We start from the raw sequence: 23,611 nt of genomic DNA, 5'->3' as shown, positions 1-23,611 counted from the left end.
GGGAGAGAGAGAGGACAGGCAAAGAGGTACTCTGCTCACTCATATTGAATGTAGGGAGGGGGGGCATGACAAGTTGGGAAGAGATGGATCAAAGATTCATGGGCTTGGACTTCAGTCTTCTAAAAGACACACACACACACTCGGTGACATCACCCATATCATCTCTTTAGCATCTGTCACACTAAGATAGTAGCCATGGGTGTACATTTACAAAAAAAAAACAGCAGATCAGCTGTTTGTTTCTGATTTGTCTTCACTGTCCACCTCACCAGGAGCACAATCCAAAAGACCCTGACTGTCCTGAGGTTCGTCCAAGAACCATCAGATGCGGTTCTACCCCTGTTCTCCGTAGTCGAGGGCAGAGACACGTCTCACTACGGGCAAAGGCACAAGCAGAGTGGAGCCGACCCGCCACAGGGCAAAGGCACTGAGTCCAAAGGAGTAGTCATGCATTTCCCCTGACTCACCGCCCTGTCTCATCTTATGTATTATTAATAGCATGCAGCTCATTGACTATGCACTCCGCTACTTGTTTTTTCTTTTTTTTTATGGTCACAGTTAAGTCCAGGCGACATATACAGAAAAAAAAAAAAAACACAAACTCAGATATACATTTTTCTCTTGCTTCTTCCAAATGTGACTTTCCTGTGAATCCGTGCGTTTCTTTTCCACCGGTGCTCGCTTCACGTGTAGCAGAAAAACTCCTCTGATTTGACAAATGTGGCGTGGAGCGGTGGAAAGGGGGCCCGTTGGCTGTGCCTTCACGCATGCTTAAGCTCCAATTTATTCTGTCCACCTTTAGAGCGGGGCTTAAAAGAGAATGGAGAAATTAGGGAAGTTTGCTCTTTTCCCTTTCAACTGAGCAGAGTCACCAGAGATCATCATTTATGTAGACGAGCCCGGGAACATTAGGAATTCTGTTTTCCTCCTGACGTGATCAACACACATCCTGGTTTATATTTATATGCGCTCAATGTGCATGTGGAGCTATCATGTACAGATGCATATTCAGTTTCATGCAATGCTTTCTTTTAATATGTGTATGTGGGTGTGCATCTGCAAGTGTGCGTGCACATATGTGTGTGTGTGTGTGTGTGTGTGTGTGTGTGTGTGTGTGTGTGTGTGTGTGTGTGTGTGTGTGTGTGTTTTGAGATCTGTGCCTCTCTGCTTTTCCTCAGTTCAAAAGGGTTTAGTCCCGACAACGTGATGTCGGGCTGCGTCAGCTCCACCAATCCCAGCCTGGATAGCAACATTAGCAGCCAATCAGAAACTCCCAGCAGCCTTTGCTGTGTGCCCTCTTTCCATATTCAGCAATGCTAGTCTCAATCTGCTGGCTTCCTTGGGATGTTGCATAAAGACCCTCCATTCAACGCTCTCCCCAAAATTATAAGTTCCTTACAGCTGCGTTAAAGTAACTCTTCGGTAACATACCTCGAAGCGTGTGTGTGTGTTCGTGCGTGTGTGTGTGTGTGTGTGTGTGTGTGTGTGTGTGGAAACACTTGAGCACAGAAGAACTCTCAGCAGTCAAAGGGACATCTGCATGTCAGAGGGCAACAGCAGCTCTTGTTTCATCGTCAGGGCTTAAAAAGAAAAAAACAATATGATGTATTTAGAACGCTCACTCTTGATTTGCAAACACAACTCGCTGTTCTTTCACACACTGCAGATCAATTGCGCCCCCCACATTTCCATACACAAGCATACTGTTCACTTCACATTATGCCCAAGTGCTCATCATGCCTACTCAAAGCGCTGCTTTAGTCCATTTGTGCGTACATGCAGATGAGCTGAACACACGCGTGCACCGGGCATGGAGAGGATGCACACAGCGTCACCAATGGCACGTTAGATCCCTGCTACAAAATGCAGGCCCAGTTCCTTCCCCGTATCCCCCATCCTCTTGTGTCCTGGTGGAGGATAGAAGCATCATATGTGGCCACTTTTACAACTCAGTTTCCTCCCTTTGTTGCCCATCAATCCCCTTTTTGCTCCTCAACTAATTTGAAATACGGTTACATCAGCTCTTCTTCTTTTTTTGTGATTTGCCGTCTTCCTCTTTCAGTCTTTCCCCAAAATAGTTTTTCCCACATTATTTCAGTTTCCCTGATGACTCCCAATAAACCGTCTTCCCAACCTCAACTGTCTCACCTGCATCCCATCAACCCCTGTCCTCTTAGCAGGCGAGTGGCAGGGGGAGAGAGAGCAAGCTAACGGCCCGGAGCCTCTCTTGCACATCCGCAGAGCAGCACAGTGAGTCGACCGCTCCCTGAGGCCATCCGCTCATCGCACAAACGCACTCGCATCCACTCGCTCCACTTTTATCTCTTAGTCACTCTCTCTTCCCTGCACCTCACCCTACCCCCCCCTTTCCCCTTCCTCCCATCTCTTCCTTGTCTTCCCTTCCTCCTTCCTCCCCTCCGCCGCCCTTCCTCTTAACAAACCGAGGCTTTTTTTCCCCCTTCCTCTTTGTTTCCTCGCACTCTTATTCCTCTCCTCTTCCCTTGTTACCTCCATCCTCACTGTTTTGAGGCCGTGCAGTTTTCACGGTGTGGGTTGCTGATGCTGCGTCAGTGAAGAGGCATCACATGTATACACAGATAGACACAAACGCTCAGATACAAAGCTGTGTTCATTTAGTGACTTCTCACATGCACGCCCACCCATGTAGGTATAAATGTAGGTGTACATGTTGGTGGAAAATATTCACAAGTCATTTAAAAGTCAGGGAAAGTTGCCCTTTTTGTTTTTAGATGCAACATATAATGTATTCTCTGTCTAATTATATGGAGTTTAAAAACTGCTTATCACACAAACACACATGCGTATATATATATAGAGTGAGAGATTTAATTTCAGATCCCAAAATAGACAAAACTCCATCCATCTTCCACCTGCCAAGTCATGCTGTTTGCGGTTACTTTCTTCAATTAAATTGAGCATGATTATTCCTTTTTCAAATCCCCACCCCAGCTGGCTGCGACACACGTCAATTCCCTGATGGGGTACCCCCAGGTTCCCCCTCTGTGTCAGCACATCCCTCAATTTAGTGACGCTAAAGCCCAAAAACCCTCCCAGGAGGTGACCTTGACCTCTGATCTGTGACCTCTGCCACCCCCCACACTCCTAACCAAACCCCTTCCCTCTGCACTGGTTGGCTGCAAAAGGCTTGCTCATTACCAGGTGTCACTTATTACACCCTTCCACACACTGATGGCCCTAATTTATGGAGATTGCGGCACGTGTGAGACGCTGTGGGGGTTGAGTTTTGTGTGTCATTTAGATTACGTCGACCGTATATATTATATAACCCATCGGTCTTATTTTACAAGTCTTTCTGCTTTCTTTAGACACAACTCAGCATGTTTTGTGCACTTCAGTTTTCTCCTTCACCTTGCTTGGAAATAGATTTACGAGCACAGATATGAACGTCATTGGAACAAAATTGGCAAAATAACATTTATTTTTAAAGAAGTGTTAGGTAGGAGCAAAAACCAAAAACATTGTAACAACTTCAGAAAAGAAAAACATTGGATCCCAACCTGAGCTTTGATACCTGATTAGAGACAGAGATGGCATATTGGGTAGGCCTGGGAAACTTTGGGTGTCTCACCCTTTGATCCGCTTTCGATTCTTGGGGTCACGATTCACTTCAAAACGATTCTGGATTCATGATTCAAAGTCTATTTATGAATCAGTGCAGACTTCAGGATGTACTTCAGTCATTTGTGAGACTGGCTGAATTTCTTGCTGCTCCGTTTGGCATACTACTGAGTTAAAGAGCTAGTCTTAGCACTTAGCAGAGAGTGACTGATAACCAATAAAAAAGTTTTTTGGAAGTTAAGAATCTATTTATAATCTCAGAAGATAAGAATCTAAATTTTTACATGAATTGATTTTTTTTCCCGCCTCTTATATTGGGTGTTAGCATAATAATGATCGATGGATAAAACACAGAAATTCTTAACGCACAGCGTTAAGAAATATACCAAGTTTCAGACTATTGAAATTCATTTCTGAGCATTTGGAAAATTGGGTTACCATCACAATAAATGACCAGTATAAAAATGACCTTTGCTCTGTAATAAAATGTGCAACACAAACTTAAAGATGCATTGACTACATGGAAGTACAACTCACCCCTGACTTAACTCCTGACATAAAATCCAAGAAATTATTTGTAATATTGTTACAGAATTTGAAGCATTGATCATCAGATTTGTGTTTAAAATAATGTTGAACTCTTTCCTGAAATCAAAGAGTGATATATAAGGTTATGATTGAAGTGTTCCACATATATTTTCACCATCAGCTGATGTGAATGAGATGAGAATTTAAGTATTTCTCGGACAAATATTCTCACATTTGATTGCAGATTTAAATGCAGGGAAATACAAACACTCTCTCGCCACTATTTGAGCTGAACCGTAGAACGAGCTCTTCTCGTTCGATTTAGACGCAGCTAAAAATAAACATGGTAAGGGCCAGAAACTCAGTGCTCTGACAACATGCCCAAAAACCATGAAGTGATCATGTTAGAGAGCACCGCTCCTGTGGAGGAAATAAAACGGGAGATAAAGCTGTTTTTTGTTTGGTTTTTTTTTTGAGATGATGATAGTTACTGCAGTAATCTAACTGATGTGCATGTATACCTTACAGTCATACATGCACACACGCACACGCACACACGTGCACAGTGCTGTTGCCAAGGCACACACCATTCTGCTGTTGGTTTAAGGATGCCTCCTTGTGTGTACTGTCACCAACTGACAGCCAGCAGAGCATCGCTTGGCGGTTTTTTGCTCTGTATGTTTGCATATGTCACACATTCCCTCCCCTTAGTATATATAATCTGTGTGTGTGTGTGTTTGCACGTGCAGGGAAGAGTGTATGTGTATGTATGTGTGTGTCCGCTGGGGATGCTCTCACCATCCCCGCTCCGTACTCTGCCTCTGTCTCCAGCGCGTCAGGAGTGGCTTACATAAGAACAGGGCAAAAATAGCAGCTGAGAGGGGAGAGGAGGAGAGGGCTCTGCTGGCACGCACACAGTCGTAACGGGACCGCGGGGCACAGCACAATCCCGAGTACTATCACGCACACACACACACTCACACACACGCACACACACAGAGGAAAGACTGCAGTTATCAGCCATTATAGCTTTTCTTTTAAAATTTGTGTTGCACTTTTTCCACAGAGTTGTAGAAGCAACGACTGATGGGCAGACTCGATCAGCCATGAACACATCAAATAATCCCGTATGTGAAAAAGGGGGAACAAGTATAACACTGTGACATTTGCAGTTTATGAGAAGGAGTGAAGAATCAGAAAAGAACAAAATTAGGTTGTTCATGAGACCTCACTCGGATGCGGTCTAATTGGGACGCAATTCCAACTGCAATAATTAACAACTCACTTCTTCTTCTTCTTTTTTTTTTTTTCTAGACGCCCAGAAGGAAGCAAAAAAAGTCACCAATTATGCAGAAACATTTCTTAATTGCGGACACTGACAATAGCTTGACTGGTGAAATGTTTACTCCTTTCTCTCTGTTATTAAATACTTTTGGTTTTTGGGGCCTCATTTGCAATCTTTATTTATTTTTTTCCTTTTGAAGTTTTTTTTTTCCGAGCACCGAACGCCCTCCTGCAGAAAAACGGAGGAGGCTGAAAGACAGGGAGAGTAAGACGGGACAGAGGTGAAGAGGTGGGACAGGTGAAGCTAATCTCAGCTCTTACAGTTGTTAAAGGGATCAAGGATCACGGTGTAAAAAAGATGCAAGGTAGGAATAAGCTGGGGTCAGGCTGCGGGTTTCAAGGGAGGACATGTTTAAAGCTGGACACGCTCTGGTCCAATGCTCTCACGCTTTTCTGGCCTCAGTGTTGGATTTTCTTTATTTTAATTAAGGTACCTTCATAATGTATTATATTTGTTCCCCTGCAACTTAAAGCCTGGCTTTGCTTTGTGCAACTCCACCTGGTGTTTCGCCGTCACTTGACCACATCCTGGATCACAAAAATGTGCACACTCTGCTTGAAGGAACAAAGAATAGACGTTGGTACCCCCCCCCCCCCCAAAAAAAGAAGCAAATTAGTGAGACGGGAGTAAGGAAACAAAGTCAATGACAAAAGGTGAATGAGCACGATTTGTAGAAGGAAGAAATGAAGGTGAAGTTTCCAAGCAGGAGAAGTGGTAAGCTTTTATCCCCGACAGCCAGCAGGGACAAGCTGAGTGGTACGTTTTTTTTTTGCATGTGAGGATAAACACTGGAAGAGATTTAACAGACTTGCTAGAAATCTCAGCGGGTTTAAACACAACAAGGCAAAAAAAAAAAAGTGAATCCATATATGTTGTGTGTGTGTGTGTGTGTGTGTGTGTGTGCAGGTTTGTGCATGAATGTCTGTTGGAGAGACTTCCCACTGAGACTCGAGTTGCCCCCGCCACACCTCCCATTTTGTCTGGTTTGTGCTTCCGTTTGCGTTGAAGCGTCGTCTTTTAAATTATCCGATTTAAGAGGGGAGCGATTAATTAATATTTTTTGGCTTTGTGGGCGTAGGTCAGCGACCCCGAGAGGCGGCGTGTGTATGCGTGTGTGCACGTGTGAGACCGGTAGCGCCTCCCCTTCTGTCCACCCCCCATTACCCTCTGCTTTCAGAGGCAAGGCTCTCATGCATAATGCAGAGAGAATGGGGAGGCTCTCATTAATAATTACTGCTGCCTTTGATGGATGGAGAAAATAACGAAGAGGGCTGTTAAAAATGGAGAGAGCGAGAGAGAGAGGGAGAGATGGCGGAGGCGCGGGGGGGGGAATCTAAGTTTTTATTTTATTTTTCTGGAGTGGATTTGTTGCTGTTGTAGTTCTTTGAGGACCATAAGCTGCTGGGATAGATTTGGACTTAGTATAGTCAAAAGCTAGGCTGATGATTTGGATGATGTTCATATTTTGATTAGGGAGTAACTCGTCTTCAGACGGTTAAAGGATCTCTGAAGATGTGATGAATCCTAATTGTCTTTGTCTTGGAAGCAGCTCCCACCACTCAAGGGTTTTTCACTCGACTTTCCTCTGATATTTCAAACGTTTCTTCTTCTTTTTGTCAGCTTTAATAGTTTTAAAGGACACTAAATGACTACCTTTCACTGTAAAGTAGAGAATGAATTATTTTTCTGCTTTTCTGTCGCTATAATCAAATAAAAGCAGCCAAACCAGAAGCTCCATGAAATATGATTCTCTTATTAATGACACGCTTAATAAGTTACATATTTCACCCTTCTATGATCCTACACATACACACTCAATCATAGCTGCATTGTGTGTCTTTTGTGTGTGTGTGTGTGTGTGTGCGCTGTTGGGATGGTCAGAACCTCAGGGGTCAGCAGGGAAGGTCAGAGGGAACAGCAAAGCCACAAGACCCATGCCGGCCAGCCAATCAGAGCAAAGGCTCTGCCAGGCGGCCAATGGCAGAGTGGCTTGGTGGCCTTTGATGAAGGGGCCACCATTAGCCTCATCACTGAACAACAGTGCTGGGGGCAAGATGGCCGACATCCAACACTGCAGAGATGTAGAGCAAGAAGGCGAGAGTAGAGATGGATGCAGAGAGTTAGACTAATTCAATTGATGGACGAAAATCGATTAGAAGAAGTACAAGTTTTGTGAAATATGTTTACTTAGCATATAAGGAAATGATAGTATGGCTAAACCACCTGCGATAGTATTGTTCACCGAGTAACTGTCCTGGACAAAATTCAGAATAAAAGCATTGTGTGAAATCGCGGGTAGTCTCAGTAAAAACAGAGTATGCTTTTACTTTGAAAAGCAAACCGTCGCCATGTCTGATACCTGCCGGGTGCTGCATGTCTGACTTTGGCACACAGTGCTCGACAACTCTGGGAGAAAGTCTTTCACATTCTCCAGAGTGAACTACACTCATGACCTCCAGATGTACTCGCTCACCAAAGATATGAGCACGTTCGATGCATTCAGGCACAGCACAAGCTGCAGCACAGCGTTCTGAAAATAGAGCCAGATGGAAAGACAGATTTGCTGAGTTTTTGACACGGTAAAGGTGAGGGGGTCCGATTGAATGGGGTGGTGTGAATGCTCAAACAAAACTCTTGTGCTGACTTAAGAGCCAAACTCTGATCCACTTGAAAACGGGGGTCTCAGTTCGCCTCCAAGTGCAACAGAGTTTGGTTTGTCGTGGGTGAGAACGCAATCCGAACCAAACAAAGGAAGTGAATCAAAAGCAGTGCATTGTGGGTTGAATTTGGCCGTCTGTAAACAATGTCAAGGTTAGGTTTGCCTAGCGTGGCTAAAGTCAGCATTGCTTCAGTCCAGTCCTTCTTGTTGGTGAACGTCCATGTGCCTGTGCAAAGCGTGGTGACACATCGCTCAGGTTGATATACCAGTTTAACCTGACACAGCCGACATAAAACTTCATCTACATTTTTAGAGATCAAAATACTGCCGAACTGCGACGCAATACAGGATGCCTTTCCTCCACTGTCCTGTTGTTTACTTTCAGGTCATAGTGCAGCATCAGCCAGACGGCAGTAACCGCTAATTGGCGATACAGCCTCAACTAGCGGCCGGTTGCTACGCTACACAACATGCTTTGGTGCATTGCAACTTCATCCCTTAGTCGCACCGAGTCCACCAAACTTCACATGTGAAAGCGACCAAATCAAAGCCTTGCAACATTAACAAATGACAAGTGGCTACTTATTTTGACATTCATGAGCATGTTGGCAAATGATGCTGTGCTTGGTGTTGGCCCAGCAAAGCCAATGACATGACAATGGAGTCTAAATCTAGTTTATTTTGGAGGTTAAGATCCGTTGACCAACAAGAGAGTTGGAAACGTTTTTTAAAAAGCCAAAGACATTAAGGGTTGGATGATGTTGTGGCCTTTTTATCTGTCAAATTTAGAGTAATCTTCTTCTCCGTCCAGTAGTCTAATAAAGGCTGTCATGAAAGATTTCTTTACATATATTGCATGGTTTGATTTAAATGATACTCCAGGAAAAGCTCTGCACTGAACAGAGACTCGTATGCATGTACTTTGTTCGACGGGGTAATCTTCCACAGCACTCTTTCTCCAAAATCATATTTGAACAACTCAAGCATTTAATATTGTTGATGAAATTTTCAGTGAAGCAAATTCTCTGAGGCGTTCAGTGTGTGCTGGAGAGCGGGCGACGTCTGCTTGTCTGCTCTGATTTGAATGAGGACCAGATGAATACTTACAGCCATTACATCTGAACTGACTGTGTCACAGATAGGTTGTGACACTCCATGATGTAAGGTAACATTTCATCTAAGGAGAACAAGATATGCTGATCACTGTCAGGGAGAAGACAAGCCTATTTCAGATATGCCAGATGCATATTTATTGAGACTCAGGTCTCCCACAATGTGTAACAAACAACAACTTGTGAGTGTAACAGAGAGTATGTATCTGGACAAAATGTAAAACAGTGTAACAGACTTCAGCTCACAAGCAGTTAGGCGAATGCAACGCATTTGGTTAAGGAACAATGTGGCTTAACGGTGGCCTGTGTGATTGGTTAATAATAATGATTTGGTGTTTTTTTTTTAATCACTTTTTGGGTATTTGTTAGGTGGGGGTTGTTTCTATAGTAGATGAACAATGCTGAAATCGTGAAACAGATTGTGGATCATCTTAGATTTATTCAGCCATGGTCGGACAACATAGAAACACAACACACATGGCTGACAAAGTGCGGACCATCGCTGACCAAGATCTCACAATTGTTTGCAATCATTGACAAAGTGGCCAAATCTTCATCTTCACAGTGTTGCTTATATTCTGCTAGAAGGTACAGCCCATAAATTCCTGGCTGCTTCGGTTCATCTCTAAAAGGCTAGAAAGGAGACATCACCTTGACTCGTAAATATCAGACATGTACATTTCTTCAGTCTCAGAGTCACATTTCCTTCTCAGCTCACAACAGACACTTCAATCCAGATATAACTCTGCTGCTATGAGGTCTCTTAAACATGTGTATTACAGCTTCACAAACCTAAAAGAAGAATTACTCTCAGATGGTTGACACAATTCAAATATATATCCACAAAATTATCAAAATGAATGAATTCATGAAAATACGTATGGGGTTTGCCTGTGTGGGGGGAGAAATGGGGGGAGAGAGAGAGTCAGGCTCCGGGGTGACATGCACTGAATACTGTAGCGTCGGGACCGAGAGTCAAACCTGCATTCAGTGTGAAGAGGACGAGTCCATGTGCCTGCTCTACCAACTGAGCCAAAGCAGCGTCCCTGGTGAACGATGCTTTTTTTCTGTGGTTGTTTTAAGGATATCATTTCAGTTTCATACGTATAAACTTGGTTTCCCTGCGACTCCACATGGCCTGAGCTCATGAAGTGATTTTGGCATCTTTCAGCTCATTGTTTTGGTGCAAACAACCTGCAGCCTAAAACATTTTTTATGTCACTGAAATCTTTCCAGATTCCCCTGTTTTCAGTTGCAGTGGGAAAGAAAGAAAATACACTCCACACTCTCCCTGGCATTCATTTGGCATCCAAAGAGACGAATACAGCGTTTCCCTCTGGTGTTGGTAGAGACCAAAACCAAGCCAAATGGATCGTGAATGATTCAGATGGAGGGGGGGGGGGTTGTTTCTGAGTCTCATGCAAAGACAAGTCTTATACGCTTATACCTTCACACATCAGTTTGATAAGGTGATAGGTGTGTTGACAGCTTGTTTTATTGCTTGACGACAGTCCATTGAAAATCAAGAAAGAAACAGACATGACACCAATAACAGAAATAGTTTAATATGACACTGCAGATCAAACTAGTGATGGTATTTTTACAGCTGATGTTCTTTCCTTCTTTTTATTCCTCAATCACTCACCACTGCTCCCTCATTGTCCTTTCTTTGAATGAATATGTTTTTTTTCAGCGATCAGAAAGGCAGAGCAGTAAAAGCCTTACAGAGCAAACACAACCCTTAGTAGAGAAGGAGATTGTAAAAACATACAAGAACAACATAATGCTGATTTCAGATTTGTTCAGTAAATATTAGAAACAAGGGGTGAGAGTGGGTGAGAAAGTAAGACGTAAAGAGAGATAGAATCCTGTCCATGTAGTGGTCTGTGGATGCCAGATCTTCTGAAAAGCAGCAAAGTGACGGCAGCTGTTTGGCCTCCTCATCAAGGTACTCCAGACCTGGGCCTCTTCCAAAACACACACTGATGTAAAGCTGACGAAAAATGTCGACAGTGCCACGTGGCTGACAAAGAACGAGAAGGAGGAAATGCACCCACCTACACAAGCACATACACCTACACACCGCAGGGCCTCCCCTAATGAAAAGCCCAAATCTGCTGTGATCTCTGAATTCATTTGGGCTGCATGAATTCAAGATGCAGGATGATGACATCAAAAAACCTTTTACATGCAAATTGTGTCTTTGGTGGTTGTGGTTCTTATTCCTGTTTGTGGAGTGTCTCATTTTCTCTTTGTGTGTTTTCTGCAGGTATGAAGCAGCACGCTGACCATGGTACCCAGTATCGTTCAGTCGTTTACACATCCAGCTCTGCTCGACAGGAGCTGGTGTTGAAGTCCAAAGAGGCCTTTCAGCAGGTAAACACACACAAACACCAAGTGTAAGACAGTCTGCAGCATCCTTTGAAAAAGTGTAACTTTTGTTTTTCTCTTATTTGCTGTTTAGTCTTGACGGGAAACATAAAACAAATTGGCACAACAAAGCATTATTTTGTGATCAATTCAAATGACTTTTTTCTCTCCGTTAAGCCGAGCAGGGCTTGGAGTTGTCCCAGGTATTTGAATAACAATTCAAAGCCCGTCTCTGGAGTGGTGACCTCTCAGAGTTTGATGCTGTTTAGTTAAGAAAAGCCACTTCTGTTAAGCTGATCCCATCTACATCCAATCGGTGGCTCTCTCTGGCGGGGTCGAGAGGTCAACAAAACTCATTTCTAAAGCCGTCAGTGGCACACGTGCCGCTCTTTTGTTCTTTGAGCCGATCCCTCTGTCCGTCTGTCCATTAGTCCATCTATCCGTTTGGTCTCTTTGGTTTGTTCGCCTCATAACTCTCTTCATGGTATTCATGGAGAGGCCGGCGGGAGGTGAAAGGGGGGAGGCAAATTATCACTGTCATGGTTACTTAGGGACCCCAGAGGTCAGCAATCATGGTCCACAGGGCTCTCGGATCGCTATGGCAACAACCTCCCAACCTTGGCCTTGGGCCTGGGTCAGAGGTGAGAGAGGAGTGGCAGCTGGGACCAGGAAGGTGCTGAAAAGGGGGGAGGAAGAGAAAACGAGGAGGGCAATCAGATCACCAGGCCATGACTGACAGGCCATCAACTGACAGTGACCCCAAACACACACACACACACACACACACACACACACACACATTTTTATTTTACCTACTAGATTCTGTTGAGGACTTAAACGTAAATTATTTGAGTTAAATAATCTGGTTGTACACGTCGCTCAGATTTGATGATGTTGCTATAAAAACGTTTCAAAGTTCAGACTTGACGAGAGCATAAAACCATCTCACCTGCTTCTATATAAAGATGTTATTGGATAATATAACTACATTTATGACGGGAGTAACTTGTTAGATTTTAAAAGAAGGTTGTTATTGAGCAGACTTTGTAATCCACTTATGAGCAAACAGGACAATAAGTGATGATAAACGATCTACGATTACACGTCAACAAACACACCATTATGCACATTGAGGTGATTTCTTTCATTCACAGAGAGACGAGCATACAAGGAACGGAGTCCTTCAATATTTGAAAAATTATTTTTAATACTCTATCAATAGTTTATTTAAGATTTATTTTGGTGATTTTTGTGTCTTTATTGGAGAGACATGACAGTGAATAGAGTCAGAAATCAAAAAGAGAGAGTGGAGAAAGACGGGCAAGGCACCAAAGGTCGGATTCAAACCCGGGCTGTAGCCTCCGTACATGTGGCACACAAACTAACCACTAGACCACAGGTGCCCTTATAGTATTTTTTTTTTAATCCACAACTGCTCACAATGTTGTGTGTATGTGGTTGATACATCCCTGGTACACTCTTACATCTATGATTTATCTTAATAAGTATACAGATATATGCTGCATGTTCAGAATATTTGAAAATTTCAAATAAAACCTCAAAAATATTAAAATGTTCTAAAAATATTCTGTCGTCTAATGTCCTGAAACGTCTCTTCTAGTGGGATTAAGGAGTAGATCATCATATCCTGAAAATAAAGATATAGGCATGCATGTCTGTCTGACATGTACCAACTACGCCAAATATGATCTTATTATCTTTTTGCGACAGCCTAGGCTTGAAATATCGTCTTCTTGTCGCCTCTGTGCCAAGAAAACGGCAGAGAACCTTAACCCAGTTTACAGCCGGCGCTCACAGAACACACCAACGTCTACCAACATCCACAGGAGAAACAGCCCTCCGTCTCATTCCTCCTTCTCTCACCCCGGCATCGCTGTGCTGACACCGTCGATCTGTCAACCACTTCACTGGCACCCCAGTTTCATCCGAGGGGCCACTGGGACACGTTGCTCCTCAAAAGCCGCTGACACGCTCTGAACCAAAATGGCAGCTTCCTGTCCTGAAATGGTTGCCTTTTGCCGCATTGATGCTGAGTCTGAGGAACGCCAGGGCTTGAAAATGGCATCTCAACACAGGAAGGGGTTTGCAGTGTGTGTGTGTGCGTGTGTGTGTGTGTGTGTGTGTGTGTGTGTGTGTCCGTCCGGGCGCCCGAGGTTGTGTGTTAGCGCTTGTGTTTTATCCTAAAAGGCCGATGCTCTATATCGGGAGAAGTGGGTGCATGTTAGAGTGACATGAGAGAGTAGGAGGAGGCGATCTAAGACGATCAGAGATAAGACAGGCATCACAAAAATCCAGATTCCACCCTACTGCCAGCACATGACTCACACACACACACACACACACACACACACACACACACACACACACACACACACACACACTCAGACATACATTTGGCACATACACGCCCAGCCCAATGAATAATTAACCCATACGAAGAGTCTCTTCTGCAGGGCTTTCAGTTTCTTAACTTCAGCATTGGGGGGGGGGGTTGAGGGAGGGCGGGGAGGGGGGAGGCAGAAAAGCTTGTTTAAGCGAGAGAGCAGAGAGGGAGAGGAGAGGAGGGGAGGGGGTTCTCTATAATGAAATTTGAAATTTGCAGAACATCAAAGGCTTCTGTAGCCAAGCCGCTGTGGCAGCCGAGCAGAGAGGAGGAGTGCATCTCTTTCTCTCCCTCTCTGTCTCCCCCATCTCTCTCTCTCTCTCTCTCTCTCTCTCTCTCTCTCTCTCTCTCTCTCTCTCTCTCCATCCTTTTCCTCTCTGCTAAAATGTGTCCCCCCAGAGCTGGGTGGGGGGGGGGGGGGGGGTTTGGGTGAGTGGAGGGTGATGGAGAAGGGATGGGAAGAGTTGATTAGGAGGAGAGTTCAGGGTGGAGGTGGAGGAGGGTTAGAGATGGGTGAGGGTTTGGAGGGAGAAGTGGAAGAACAGGGGTTTCTATATATATGTGTGTGTGTGTGTGTGCGTGCATGCGTGTGAGAGAGAGATCGGTGATTGTGTGTGTGTGCATGTATGAACAATAGGTTTTATCAAGCCAGCTCGGATATTGCGTGTGTGCGCGCACATGCATGTGTTTAGGGCCTTGGAGGGGTGAGTGTGCCCTCTGATAAGGCATCCTAACTTAATGAGCTTGAAAAGGGGGAGGCATGGGGGGGGGGGAGGGGTTGCACAGGGGTTCAGATGATGGTTGAAAAAAAAAAAAGAAAAAGGAAAGCAGGGGGGGATTGTTTAGGGCTGTAAGTCTCGAGGAGAAGCCCAGGGGTTGTTCAAACGGGGTGCAGCATGTCACACAGGATCCCATTTTTGGAAAGTCTTCAAAAGTCAGATTTACCCTCCGGACCATTTCCCAGGTCTTACAATTTGAAAGTCTAGACAGTTTGTGCTTTACGTGGAAAATCTAACAATGTATTTAGAATTCTTATGTAACCACGAGACGGAGAAGACGGTATATTGTTCATAAAACAACTTTTCCTCATGGGCAGAATGCGAACATCAAGCCCTTCCATGTCACAGCACCTTAAATGTTTTAAAGGTGATCACTTTGAACAACAAAAAAAAAAAAAAAACGCAGGGAGGATTTTTTATTTTTTTTGCCTCTCCCGTCGTCAGATGTCGAGCTACTTGTCGTCGTCATGCCCTGGAAAGAAAAACAACAAAAAAATAAAATGTAGGAGTGCGCGCACCGCCTCGCTGCAAGACACAAGTGTGTGCGTCCTCTCCTCTCCTCTCCAAATGTAGGAGTGTTGGCTTCCTCGCTCACAAAATGTAGGAGCGCTCGCTGAAGATTAGAGCCCTGCTAAAATGGATGCCTGACCCTGCGCTGAGGCACAGAGATCAACCAAAGAGGGCAAAAATATATATATTTATACGGCCCTCTGTGCATACACACACATCAAGATATGACACATCCTTCACCTCACATATTTACAGCTGCAGATATTTGACAAAAAAAATGAATTTTATTGAATCTTAAAGGAGCAAGAAGCAACAAATTCTCTTTTTTTTCAGACTATATTTTATTTTTTCTCCTTCTCACTTCACACTCTCGATAATCTCCAACGCTCTCCTTCCCTGTGCGTGTCTCTGCACCATCTCTCTGTCTCTTCCTCTCCCTGTCCGTCTTCCTCCTTCGCCTCCCATCACTCTCTCTCTCTCCCCGAGGTCATCGAGGGCAAGCGTGGTGCCGTGGACTAGTCGATAAGTATCATGTCAGACTATTTCATGTGTTTTCAGCCAGAGGTTCCAGTCTCTCTGTAACCCGGCACTGTACCACAGAGCAGCGTCGCTTTTTTTTTTTTTTGTCTGCAGCACTCGGGTGTACGTACATTTTGAACTTGTTGAGGTTTTTTTTTTTTTTGGTGATTCTGCCTTAGAGTGTGCTGATGCAGAGAGTATTTGGTTTCAGGTATGAAAAAACATCCAGAGTTTGTAGAAATATAACTATTAATACCAACCTTTTATGTTCTTACCACAGCAGCAGCAGCAGGGAGTCTAGCTCAATTAAAAAAATCAGAAAATGTCTCATTCTTACTTTAAATTTACTCAACAGGGATTTCTTCCTTTTTTACTTTTTGCTAAATTCACATTTTTGCCATGCTTTACAAAATGAACATAAAGTGCAGATTATGCACTTTATGAAATATGTAATATTATATGCATTACAAAGGATTAAAGGTTAAATTACCTCAAAGAATATATATAAACTTTAGTCACAGTTTTCATCACTGATGGAGAAGAACCTCCTAATTTAAAACCTATAACGAGAGTCTTCTGTTTTCTGATGAGTTCCTGTGTCTTGGATCATTTTCAATTTCAAGAATAAAAATAGTTTAGCACTTTCACTCAAGTCAAAGTTTGAATATGAGGACTTATTTGTGTCTTTAGAGCAGGAGGAAGATGTTTCCTATGTCGATTTGCGATCTTCCTCTGCTGAACGATGATATTTACACCTGGTGGAGGACGCGCTGTAGCTGCTGTGTTTAATGATGGCAAAGCCTATAAAGCACGTTTGAGATGAGCATGTTAATAAAACAACAGTTAGTGTCGTCGACAGTGAAAAGGTAAACAGTGTTGACCACACACCGGTCTCAGGAGTGGACTAAAGGTATGATTACATAAATCGTCATATTGAGGTCATATCCCTCTTCAAATGTCTCCGCCATGACTCATCGGGTGTCACAAACTCGATGTCAACGCACGTCTCTTCTCCGCAGCCGAGGGCCTTCAGAGTTAAAAAAAAAAAGTCTTAACAGGGAGACAAGACAGTGGGGTTAAAAAAGAGAAGAGGGAGTACATTTTTTTCTTCCTCCTCTTCCTTCGTCCACCTCCACCCTCTCTCGGGGTGTCACGTCCTATTTGTGTCCGGAGGCCGCCTCTCTGGCGGTGGCGATGGCGAGAGGCGCTCTCTCGCTTGGCTGGAGAGCGGGGAAGGACTTGGTAGCACGAAAGCGGTGGTCTGTGCTCACATGGGAGAGAGAGAGAGAGAGAACATGGAGAGAGAGAGAGAGAGAGAGAGAGAGGTAGAGAGAGAGATGCACCCGTTCAGCCATGTCTTTGACAGGGGAGTCTTTCCGACAGGCGTGAAGAAAGGAAGGGCTGACTGGGCTGAGTGAACTCAGCCCTTGACACACACACACACACACACACACACACACACACACACACACACACACACACACACACACACACACACACACACGTACATGTTTTTTGTCGCTAAGGAGGATATTGCATTGACTTGCATTCATTCGCTCATCCTTTGACCTTACATCAACCATAAGAGCGACACGGCTAACCTTAATCCTGATCATACTCTCAAATAAATTACGCGTTCCGAGCCTCACATTTTAACATTTAGTCTTTTGAGGTTTCCGTTTTGTCGTCAAATGGACGTTTTGGTCTCCGTAATGTGGCTGTCTGATGTGATTTTCGTCCCCACGGTGGAACTACACCTTGCGTGTCGCGTTCTCATGACCCCGAGAATCCATTTTTTTTAGCACACTCACACATCTTCAACCCCCCCTCCCCCCCTTCTCCCCTCCCCCCCTCAAGTAGTCGTCATTTTACAGGATCTGTCATTTTCGACAGTATCAAAATGTTTAGATTTTGGATGTCTGTACATCTACTCCTAAATATTCTCTCCTCCATTGTTGGGTTTTTTTTTTACCTTCCCTTCATTCCTCTGCCGCCGCCGCTGCTGCTGCTGCAGTGAGAGAGAGAGAGAGAGAGAGAGAGAGAGAGAGAGAGAGAGAGAGAGAGAGAGAGAGAGCGCGAGTGTGAAGCCACATAAGGTTATACACAGTGGCATGACGCCGTGCATTCTGATTTATAGATCTAAAATGGCCGCCGTGTTGTGACTGCTGTACAGGGCTGGACGGAGAGCGAGGGAGTCATGCGGGATGTGGGGGGGGGGGGGGGCGGGGGGGGGGGGGGTGTATGTTTGCCCAGAATAGCAGACCTTTTCTTGGACATGTTGTCCTGCGCACATGAAGCATCCTCTGCCCCGAAGCGCTCGCTAACACACTGGTTTGGTGTTGTTGACTGATTAATTAGGCCATGATGTCCACGGCTCCACGCTTGTGTCGGCGGCTGGTTTCACCATAATGCCGCCGCCGCCGCCGCCGCTCTCACATGTCACGAGTGCACACATTTTGAAAGGTAAATATTTCCACGCTTGTTGAGGGTTTGGCGGTTCTGCGTTGAGGCGGGGGTGTCTGCCGTGTGTGGATGTGTTCGGGCTCTTCCTGCAGGGAGATTAGAGCCCTCACATTGTAGCGGCAGCCACTGAGGACTTAGAGGTCAGCTGCTGCCTCAGCCTCTCTCTGTGGGGCGCAGAGCTTTGATTTACTGACTCCACTGCATCACCTCCAGCACACACACACACACACACACACACACACACACACACACACACACACACACACACACACACACACACACACACACACACACGCACACACGCACAGCTGGTACCACACTGCCTCCATGTGGACAAGATTATTACCTCCCCTCCTGCCCTTCATTGACATCAGATTATTAATCTGTGTGTTATATTAAACTGACGTTATCCTTCACCTGACGATGACCTAAATGTTTTTATTCATGGAAAATGTCTTATTTCTAGCTCGTGTTTTGTTTTTTTTTGCTTTGAGTTCAGATGCTCAAGTTAAAAAGTCTTTCTTTTTACACTAAAATTAATTGTTCGCAAAACTTTCAAGCCTAAAAAAAATTAACCTTCAATTATAATCACTAATCAAGCAGAAATGTCACACAAAAAAAACTCTGGATCAAGCTTTTTCTGATGCAAAAACAATATTTAAGACTGATTTTAATTAGAATAAGAATGGTATTTATTTAAAAGGGACAATGCAATTTAACATAGTTTCAATCCAGAGCCTGAGACTGATGTGCTGCACAGAGAGTTTATAGCTTTTGCTAATTTCCAACTCTTGTCCTGATTAAAAAACGACTCATTGAAACTGAGTGTCACCTTCATTAAAGAGTACAGAAAGATGAATGTGCAGTCTGAAACAGGTGCAGGGCTCACAATTCAAAGTGAATACATCAATTATTGAGAGGAGAAATATAACAAACGCAAACTCCTCTGTACAGATTAAGAGGGATTATTGGATCTTTTGGTTAATGGTAAATGGACTTGAGCTTGTACAGAACTTTTCTAGTCTTCTGAATACTCAAAGCACTTTTACACCGCAGGTCACACCTACGCATTCACACCCTGATGGTAGAGTTTTTAAAGTGATCAGTAGTAACTTATCCCATTCACACACCGCCAACAAAGCAGCAGGAGCATTTTAGGGTTAAGTGTCTTGCTCAGGGTCTCATCGACATTTAGCTGCAGGAGCTGGGGTTCAAACCCTCGGTGAAGAGACGACTGACTCTACCTCAGCTGCCTGTTGTCAGGATGAAAATAGTGTAAATGATGAACTGTGGTCATGAGTCTGGTTAAATACCCGTGTTTTAAATGGCATGTTAGACATTTCCCATCAACTAGTGTTAATATAGAAATGAGGAAGTAACTTTTGGAAGAACAATTTTCATATTCAAATCGATGCCTGCACACAATGCAGCTGCTCGAGAAGCTTCCTTCTTTAAAAAAACAACAAAAAGGTGTTTGCCCTACACATTTACATTTTATCTAATCAATACTCCTGAAATAATTTGGGTAAAAAGGACCAGCAGACACACCTGTGATCATCCTACAATAAGAACACTGACTTCATTATGCTGTAAAGTAGCTCTCATGTTAGCACAGCAGCTAACCTAGAGGACGCACTCCATTTGGATTCAAAATGGCTAAACGTGTCTTATCTGCGGTTTGATGCTGGGCCGGTAGCGTTTGAGTCGATCACCTAAATATCACTTATAATTTGAGCTATCGAATGTAAAAACTGGTTATTGTAGTTGAACGTCGATCTCTGAATGTGAGCCAGCTGACACGTAGAAGAAGAGTCTGATCCTCCTTTAAATTCTCTAACCGTATCCATGGCGATGTCATACAGAGAGAGAGGGCGTGCGCAGGAGCAGATAAGAACATGTTGAGCCAGGATCGACGACGTTTAGCTTCTGTTTCATGTCGCCTTCTCAACTCTGTGAATCGACGCCCCCGTAAGGCACGGCTCTTCATGCTGCACGCCGTCCTGAGGTGTACCGTGCTACATGCGAGCTACGTGTTGCCCTCAGCCGGTCCCCGTGCACGACGAACTTGTTGTTCTCTGTCAGCTCTCAGGAGCACTGATCTAGGGAGGACTGAGTGCTTGTATTATTAGATAGAGAAAACCACTCAGCGCAGAAGCTATTTGATATATTTGTCAAAGGTGTTTAGTGTGTGTGTGTGTGTGTGTGTGTGTGTGTGTGTGTCAGCGAGCGTGCTTTCTTTTCTTTTTTTTTCCTGGTGTCTTTGAAGCCTTTTCTCAAGGTGTTTTAAAAGTGTAAGTATGAAAGTGTCTTAAGGAGTTCTCAAAGAGAGCGGATACCCTTTGATGCTTTGTCCCACAGAGAGAGCCACAGAGGCAAGCTGCGCTGCGAAAAGGGAAAAAGATGCTCCTTTCTTCTGTCACTCCTCAGTCACCCCGCTTCCTCGTCGAAACGAGCACAAACTCTTTACTGTATTAGCGAGAGGTATCAAAAGTTCACAGCCAATACACAGCAGAATAAAAACAACCATTTAAGAGGTGTGTTCGCTTTGAGGAAGTTACAGAAGAAAGAGGAGAAGGTGCTTGAATGTATGTCATGACTGAGTTGGTGGGAGCAGGATCTGAACGCTGCTGAATGCTTTTTTTTCTAGCACAGGAAGTGAAGACAAATCAGCTGAACTATCTTAAAATGTGGAGATTTCTCTAAACCCAAACTGCATGTCATCTGAAATACGAACATGAGTGTCTTTATTTTTGAAATACCTAAGGCTGAGTTCAAACGTAGGAGGGATTCCTCCTCCTCTGATTTAAAAAAAATAATCCCGTCGACACACACTCTCAAAAACATCTTCATCCACATGGGAACAAATAACGCACTATCATGAGCACGCTAAGTCAACAATGATGTCCTTCGCATGAGAACATTTTCTCGCCATTCCTCTGCTATGACCATTTCATTTCCCAAAGTTGTCCAATCAGGCGTCTCTGCTCGTCAACATAGAGGGAGACAGTAACTGTTTATGTATGTGTGAGCGTGTATAAAGTCCAACTTTCACACCAGCACTAATTTGGTTGCGTCTGCCATCACACTTATCTCATGTAAACGAAAGGTACAGCGTCAAACAATGACGTCAAAAGGAGGAGAAACCGGCGCACAGTGTGACCTTTAACTCAGTTTTCCCAGCCTACACATTAACACCTTAAGCAGAGTTTTTTTTCAAGTCTTCACCCTGGAAGGAGTTTTCAAAAAGGTTCATTTTCAGTGACCTAAAATGCGTTTAAGGTCACTGAAAATGCACCTTTTGGGAAAACTTGCACTTTGCATGTACAAAAGGCCAAAACACACAAAAAAAGCTATGTTATGCAAAAATACCCGCCTACACGTAAACGATTTTTTTCACCCTTCTGGATTGTTCTTTTTTTTGTGTCTTGTCCGTAGGATCTGAATAAGAAAGGCTACGGCCCCATCACTACAGAGATCCTGGAGGGGCAGCAGTTTTACTACGCTGAGGACTATCACCAGCAGTACCTGAAGAAGGTACCCAAAGGTTACTGCGGCCTCAAAGGAACCTGCATCTCCTACTCCAGGATCCCTGCAAAGGATGAACTGTGAGGGGTCTGTGGTGAGATAGGGAGGGGGCAAGAAAAGGGAATTCTTAACGGGTCTTTATCTTTCTTACTCTTTTTTTTATAAAGAAACTAGAATCACATGCAGTTTTTATTTTTATAAAACAAAGCAGATATCCTTCCTTAGCCTTAGAGACCATTACTGTACCAACATTGTCTCTTTATAAATCACCTGTTCAACAGTATGTGCTTTATATGAACACTGGAAAAATAGAATCTTTAAAGATAAGAAGAAAGATGACATGGGCTGCATCCGAATTGCAAAGTACCTACTCAATCTGTCAGTAGGCAGTACCTACTATCCATGCTGTCTACTGTTTAGTATCTACTATTCAGTATGCACACACAGTAGGCAGATATTTGTTCCTACTTCGTCTGATTCATTCAGTATGGAAGTGGCGTCATTTATGTTACCCGAACCGGCTGCATTAACTCGTTTTTTGGTTTTTTTGTTTAACTTTATTCAAGAAGAGTAATGCACATATACAGTCAGGTAAAAAAAAACAATATCACAAGTAAAAGGCAGATTAAATAACTAAATAACATACAGTACATACAGGAAAGTACAAATGAAAGACAGTAATATACAGAATATAAAATAAACCAATAAAGACACATTTAAATAGTGAAATCATGATTTAAATAGAGGGGGAAAGGTTTTATAATAATGCAGACATTTGTTATATTTTCTGTTGTTAATTAAAAGTAGTGATTTCAGTCGGGACTTTAAATGAAGATTAAATTAATCCACGCTCGTTTGTTTTGATTTGGAGGCGCACGTGAAGTGACGATTTACGATTAACTTCGCACTGCATTGTGGGTGGTAAAATACAATTAATTTCATGAAAGGATGCATCCGATCCTTACACTGCATGAAACCCGGAAGTTAGTATCCATACTGAAATGTTCAGTATACTGAAACTCCCTACTGAAAAGTACGTACTGCCTACTGAACTGTGGCTATTCAGAAAGGGGCCATGATGGTTTGATGAAACTTTGTCACAGCAGTGCAGCGGCCTATTGGACTGCAGGGACACTAAGCCACCACAAGGGGGTGATGTTTCCCCAAAATCAAACATCAGCTCAAGCTGTTTAGTATTTCTTCCCTTTTTAGTGAGGCATTTTTAAGCTAAGAAACCCTATAAGTGTTTATATTATGAAGTTGGTTGACTCAAAGAACATCAACTAAACATATTAATACGACCATCCTAAATCCAGAACAATGTTACCTCTTGACTGTTAATGCCTCAGAGTGCTTATATGCAGAAAGTTTAAATGGTGAATAGTTCTGTGAAGTGCAAAAACAAAGATACGAGCTTGAATCTATGCAACCTTTTCTTTCTTTTTTTAGTGGGAATAAAGTATATGAATGAATTCTCCTTGATCATAATCCACTGTACTCTGCCTTTTTACTGTCTCTCACTCATTATTAAAACAAACCTTTTTAAATATTTAGATTTTGTACGATGTCTGTTTTTTTGTGTGTGTAGGTGTAAAGGTGTGATCTTTCATGCCTCTGCTTGTGCACTTGTGTATCTTAAAGATTAGCTACTGTTCCTGCCCCGTTTGACAAAAAGGGACACGGCACACCACTCGGGGGACGAACAGGCATGACTCACTGTGACACACATACACTCTCGGACCAGTCATTTATCACTGAGTGACACATCAGAGGCACTCATGTATGCAATATGATACA

The 23,611-nt window shown here is 43.6% G+C and overlaps 1 protein-coding gene across 3 annotated transcripts in view; it reads left to right on the top strand.

Annotated features, from left to right (window-relative positions):
- msrab (methionine sulfoxide reductase Ab) overlaps nucleotides 1-23,367 on the top strand; it is a 37,651-nt gene extending 14,284 nt beyond the window's left edge. For all 3 annotated transcript variants that reach the window (XM_020642729.3, XM_065966544.1, XM_020642728.3), the window contains exons 5-6: nucleotides 11,514-11,620; nucleotides 21,725-23,367. In XM_020642729.3, coding sequence (XP_020498385.1) covers nucleotides 11,514-11,620; nucleotides 21,725-21,898 — 281 coding nt within the window. In that variant the 3' untranslated portion in view covers nucleotides 21,899-23,367. The remainder of the gene's footprint in view (nucleotides 1-11,513; nucleotides 11,621-21,724) is intronic.
- Nucleotides 23,368-23,611: the final 244 nt, after the last annotated feature.

The sequence above is a fragment of the Labrus bergylta genome, chromosome 18 (assembly GCF_963930695.1).
Source record: "Labrus bergylta chromosome 18, fLabBer1.1, whole genome shotgun sequence".
Lineage (NCBI taxonomy): Eukaryota > Metazoa > Chordata > Actinopteri > Labriformes > Labridae > Labrus > Labrus bergylta.
The sequence above is the reverse complement of the archived record's forward strand: the minus strand, read 5'-3'. Positions and strand labels throughout refer to the sequence as shown.